At 38.3% G+C, this 6,189-nt stretch overlaps 1 protein-coding gene across 1 annotated transcript; it reads right to left on the bottom strand.

The window, feature by feature from the left end:
* Positions 1–564: 564 nt before the first annotated feature.
* On the bottom strand, positions 565–4,829 carry LOC124269100. Its single transcript, XM_046704117.1, has 4 exons — positions 4,613–4,829; positions 4,080–4,192; positions 3,251–3,500; positions 565–665 (listed from the first exon to the last, which is right to left on the bottom strand). The coding sequence occupies exons 1-4, from the start codon at positions 4,827–4,829 to the stop codon at positions 565–567; spliced, it is 681 nt and encodes a 226-aa protein (XP_046560073.1).
* Positions 4,830–6,189: the final 1,360 nt, after the last annotated feature.

Here is a 6,189-nt window from a genome sequence, read left to right as displayed (position 1 = left end):
TCTACGACATGTTCGACTTCATCAAGTGCTAAACATATCAAGGAGTTAAAACCTGCATCTACCGTCACTTTTGACAATTTCCTTCGCACTATTAGTGCAGATAAACCATCTTGTCTTGCGGTTCATAGTGATTACAGTGATCAGTATGTACCTGTACCATTACAACAACAATTTCCTCAAGTGATCACTGAACTATTTGATGAAAGTATGGTTGGCATCCCATACAATGATGTTTTACTACACTGTCACAACGTTATAAATCAACTAAACATTACAGCAGAGGAGGTTTCAGCAGTGGAAGCAGCAACAAGAAACCAAGCGTGTTCCCCAGTTTGGTTTCAGTTCAGGGCTGGCCGTATAACAGCATCAAAGATGAAGAGTGTCAATCGTACATCACTGTCTGACCCTTCGAGGAGTTTACTTCGCCACATCTGTTACCCGACTGAGGTCAAGTTTTCTAATCCAGCTACGAGATGGGGATGTAGCCATGAAGTAACAGCTAGGGACACCTATGAGAAATTTTCTTCTGAGCGTCACCATAACTTCAGTGTTGAGGAATGTGGCTTATTCCTCAGCTGTGAGTATCCACATCTTGGGGCAACTCCTGATGGTATTGTGGACTGTGGCTGTTGTGGAAGGGGCTGTCTTGAGATTAAGTGTCCATTCTGTGCAAAGGATGACTTTGTTGATAGTAACATAGTTTACTTAGAGGAGATTAATGGGTCACTGCAATTAAAAAGGGACAGTCAGTATTATTACCAGGTGCAAACACAGCTATTTGTAACTAATTATGATTACTGTGACTTTGTTGTTTGGACAAACAATGATATATTTGTGGAAAGAATTACACCTTGTATGGTATTTTGGAAACCAGTAGCTGATCATGCAATGCAGTTCTTCACATCCATTATTCTACCAGAGATTGTTGCACGTCATTTCTTGAACACATGTACAAGGGTTGCTGAAGAAAGAGTCGACAAGGAAGTGTTTTGTACATGCCAGAAGCCAGAAGATGGAAGGAGGTATATTGGCTGTGATGGGAAAGAATGTACAGTCAGATGGTTTCACTTCAAGTGTGTTGGTCTTGTGCGAAAACCGAAAGGGAAATGGTATTGTAAACACTGTTCTACAAATAACACAAGAAAGAAGCGGAAACACAATAGTGAAGAGTGATGTTTCATGAACAATATCTTATCAGTATAACTTGACTTATGTGTCTCAAGCCTCGCTGACACCAAGCAACTTGTTCTGTGTCTGTGATGACACACCACCTCTTTATTGAACTTGTTCTCAAAATGATACTTATGACATATTTTGTTGACACTACACCAAGGCCAGCATAGAACAAAAATAATCACAGATAATGTTTCAGCACATTAAGAATAGTTTTATTACTATAATTGACAGATTGTACATTTGAGCAGTAACTCATAGACTTGTGTATGAAATATTTTCCATTGGTTTGTGAAATGGTCTATGACATCAATAGTTGCTGGGATAATTATGAAGCTGAATTATTGTGTGAAACAAAATATCAGTAAAGTCATTTGAGTAAGATGTGACTTCACTTACAAATAATTTTGTGACATATGATCTGCTTGAATAATGACAACACATCACAGTGTTTGAAATAGCTACTTGCCTGCTAGCCAAATGCTAGCTGATTGTGAATCGGGCCAGTAATATACTGTTAAAGCAAAGCTATCCCAACTGGTTCAGTATATCAGATAATTTGTTCTTTGTTTAATGTACATGAATATGATGAAGTCATTTATTAACATGATTAAGGTGTTAAAAGTCTGTCCTCAAAAGTTTAGTGATATATATTATCTCTTGCCACACGAAGATCACTATATAGAAAATGTTAACAGCATTGCGCAAAAGAAGTTAGGAACCATTACTACAATACAAATGTATTGTTTCAAAGGGTTGACAATAACCTACCATCTGTAATTACCAAGCATAATACCAGGCCTGACCAATGTGCATGCTGATATTGATATTTTGCAGGGCCTGTGAAGTATGATATGGGCAAGCGACAGTTTTACATAACTAGCCCTCCTTGCCAGTGACATTTTAAACTTAATTCAATCTGAACACATCTATGATCATTAATGATGAAGTTATCAAATAATACCTTTTTAAAACTTGGAGTGAACAACATTGATCATGGTCATGTTAGAAACATAGATTACATAATTTTCAGATAATAGTATATCAGATGCAAACTACAATGTGGTTCTAGTCGCCATTGAACATGTCAAGGTGGGTGTATCACCGAGTGCTAAATATGCCAACATTAAACACATTTGACCTTTCATTTATGTTTTTCATCTTTTGTAAGTCTCACAAGATATAAGTAGCCTTCACTCAAATGGAACAACTGATGGACACATGTTGGTAAGTGCACAGCAAACATGGACAAGCTTGTCAAGTAATGGATCAGTTTCATTACTCTTTGTCATTAGGTAATCAATGGGAATAGTGCTGCTGAGGATCATGTATTTTTGACGGACACTACCAATAACTCTTTCAACATGAATTCTTACATTGGCAATTTTTCTTGTTTCCTCTACTTCAGTGCCACTTAACTGTGGTTTACCTCGTGTAAATGCTGGAATCCTTAACTCCGCTCATACAGAACCAATAATTTCTTGTATATCAAAGCCTCTATCTGCTAATACTATATCACCGTGGAGAAGATGATTGGTGAAATCACTATTATTTGTTAAATACTTATCACTAACACGACCTCCCTATCCCTCAGAAATGTAACTTACAGAACCTTGGGGAGTGATGCCAATAAGATATTTTACAGTATTATGATGCTTGTACGTTGACCATGTCTGGGTTCTAGCTGTCAAATTGGATGGTCTATCAATAAAAATCTCAAAACAGTCTATAATAACAGACACTCTGCGTCCAAAATACCTTCTGAATACCATTGGCATTGTTTTCCATAAATCCTCTCTATCTGGCCAGAACACAAGTTGTTTTAAGTTGATGTACAAGACATCCATAACCTGATTAAATGTCCTGGAAATTGTAGCTTTGCTGACACCAAACCTGTAACTTAGGTCAAGAGTGGGTAAATTCAGTCTGAGTCTCATTAATGTAATAATTAACTTTTGAAACTTTGTCAGAGATAAATGTGAAGACTGACAAATTCCATATGATACAAGATTGAACAATGCAATTAGTGTTACAAACGAAGGCAGACCAGTATAATATCGTACTTTATCATCATCACCTTCAAAGTCTTCAGTATTATTTGCTTTCATTTTATGAACTATCTTCTTAAGTAGATTATTCTCATTTTTTAAAGATTCATTTTCTGACTTAAGAATGTCAATTTCAATTTTGCAACTTTTAAGTTCCTGTTCGGGTGTAATATCATGCTCTTGATCTACTGGTTCAGTGTCTGATTCTGCCTCACAAAGTTCCTCTTCAACTTCAAGATCAAACCGCAGGTTCCGGAGTCTTGATGCTTCCTTGCGCTCCTAAATGACAAAGAACACAAGTCCTTACTATAAACCTTATATATATGATGTAAATAATTTTTAAGATTGAGGGGAATATCTGTGTTACATACTACAGCAAAAATCAATTAACCTTGCACCCTTCAATTTGACTTCTTTTGAATGTTCAAGGAATTTCAAAATGAACAGAAAGACAGAAACATTTCATTTACTTAAGTGTCACAAGTCAGTAACATATGAAATATACATACATAAAAAATATTAAACATGTTTAGGGACCCTTCATAAATTATGGCCAGGGGGGTGATGATGATTTTTATGGAGAACCATGAACAATGTGACTGGCACCCCTAAAATTTATGCACAAAGTAAGTGACCCCCCTCTGCATGTTGTGTACAAAATCAATTACCCCCCTTCCCATATTTTGTAAGCCTAATTATTAAATATTTCCATGTACAAAATTGCTGACCCCCCAAGAAATTTGTGTACAAAATTGCTGACCCCCTACCTCCTCAGAACAAAATCAAAATGGGTGACCCCCCTTAAAATCATCACCATCACCCCCCAGCCATAAATTATGAACGGTCCCCTTACTTTACCTGCAGACGGGAGAAACGAGAACCCTTGTTGTCATTGTCAGCCTTGCCATAGCCAAGTTTCAAAGTTGGTATCCAATCGGGATGGGTGTCCTGATACAAGGCCGAAGGAGAACCTGGAGAAGATTATTTGATTATTATCGTCATCATCACAATATTACACAATTATTGTCTTGTGGTGTTAACTGCATAACTGTACTGCAGTATGGAGGCATGCAGAGTTCAGGCATGTTCCTACTGTTAAATTATCGGTGACAGCCTCAATTTAGCCTGATATGTCACAGATCACCTGGACTATTTCATATATTGTGGCCTTATATAATTCAGCGAAGCGGGTTAAAATTCGTGTATTGAATTGATCATGTCGACGCAGAAACGAATAATTTCGTCACGCCGGAGCTGGTTTGGAAAGACAGATAATTCCTTCTATCGGTGTCATACTACTACTGACAGGATAACGAGTTTGATTAGTAAGACAACCGAACCTACTTTCGTATTACGCAGAGTTACCGGCCATAGCCACATATTGTACTTACCACCAACAAAATGATCGCTGCACACACGCATGTATTTGGTATCCTTGAATGCAAGATCCTCCCGATTGACAGCTGCAAACCACAAACGGCGCCGTTTCTGACTGAGATCTCTTGTTTTCTCATCACTATTACTAATAATAGCTGGGAATCTGACAAATCTCTTCTTGTCTCGGGTTGCACGATTACTACATTTAAACACCGCGCATGAAACGGGCATATCGGCATCAGGTGGAATATCGCACTTGTTTACTTTTCGCGCTTCCAAGGTTGACAACCAACATGGCGGCCGCGCACTGCATCATGGGCACTGAAACCCCTCTATAGGCGTCTCAATACCGGCCTTCACGAAATGTGATTTTGTAAACACTATCCAATATGTCGGAAAGCGCACTTCGGCGTTCGTGTTAGTGTATTTTCGAAAACATCCCAACCGATTCTAGATTCATCGGCAACGTTTCAGAATTATCATTAGCGATTTCATGTAAAACTGATATCAGCGATCATGAATATGTTATTTTTGAAATTCAATGCTCCCAGTAATTATCCGTTTTCACATTTAAAAAAATACAGCAAATAACGTGAATCGCGATTTCGTACTGTGTCAAAAATGGCGACATTTTCGATGAAGCCTATTTTGAAAGGTCATTTTCAGCACTTGAGCTTTGTGTAAAATAATAGTGGATGGCATCAAGAAACAGGAAATTTCCCGCAGAATTCGAAACTGTGAAGTGTATTTGTGTACATGTGCGTGGGATTTTTATTGGACTTGAAGGGGAAGGACATACATGTCCCTGTGGCACCCAGGGGATTAAAGTCGGCAAAGTAGAGGCCACTGAAGAAATAAACCTTTCGCAGACATCTTGATGCACTTGCACAAAACGATGATATTAACACTCAAAACAGATTTACGACGGTCAAGAGCTCTTTGTGCAAGTGTTCCCTGGTGTCAACACTGATTCCCGGTGATCAACTCATGGACCTTTCACCACTTTATACCTCAAATGAAAACTGTTGTGGCAGATAGTCGAGACTGATTATACTCTGTCATAGACGTTTTACAAATTTGATTAAAGGATTTTTAAAAAGGTCACTTCACATTGTTTAGTTTCGCTCTTAATGAACCCCTGGGTATATATAATATCCACAAAATACAGTTAAAAACGGTAATATTTCATTATACAGCTTGTATTAGGAATTTAAAACACACCTCCCTCGAAAGCATTTCGCGATTACGCAAGATAATGAGGTAGATGGTCACGTGGTCGCGTGACGTCATACCCGAGAGTCGCTACATGAACACACGGAAAATACAGTGGTACAGAGCCTGTTCGCTTACTGAGGTCTGCTTCTAGTTTAGCAAATAAATCAATCCACGAAGTCAAACCTGGATTTGGATGGCATACTAGATACAGATAATATCACATACATACAACGTTTTCAATTTGAAAGTATTTCTAGCGGCAAGACCGACAGGAATATTGACGACGATTCCACCAGTTGACAACATACAGCCGTGGGACGATCCCGACTATGTTTTGAATAGACCTACTGCAGACTGGTATGCAAGTCACTTGCCT

This window comes from Haliotis rubra, unplaced genomic scaffold (genome assembly GCF_003918875.1).
Source record: "Haliotis rubra isolate DU_JTF1 unplaced genomic scaffold, ASM391887v1 Scf142, whole genome shotgun sequence".
Classification (NCBI taxonomy): domain Eukaryota; kingdom Metazoa; phylum Mollusca; class Gastropoda; order Lepetellida; family Haliotidae; genus Haliotis; species Haliotis rubra.
The sequence above is the reverse complement of the archived record's forward strand: the minus strand, read 5'-3'. Positions and strand labels throughout refer to the sequence as shown.

Excerpts from the sequence above, each read along its gene's own strand:
- LOC124269100 (XM_046704117.1), bottom strand. The coding sequence starts at position 4,829 with ATGCCCGTTTCATGCGCGGTGTTTAAATGTAGTAATCGTGCAACCCGA. Across the intron at positions 3,501-4,079 it reads CTCGTTTCTCCCGTCTGCAG|GAGCGCAAGGAAGCATCAAG; the intron begins GTAAAGTAAGGG and ends TTTGTCATTTAG. Across the intron at positions 666-3,250 it reads TAATACTGAAGACTTTGAAG|AATGGACACTTAATCTCAAG; the intron begins GTGATGATGATA and ends TCCTTTGCACAG.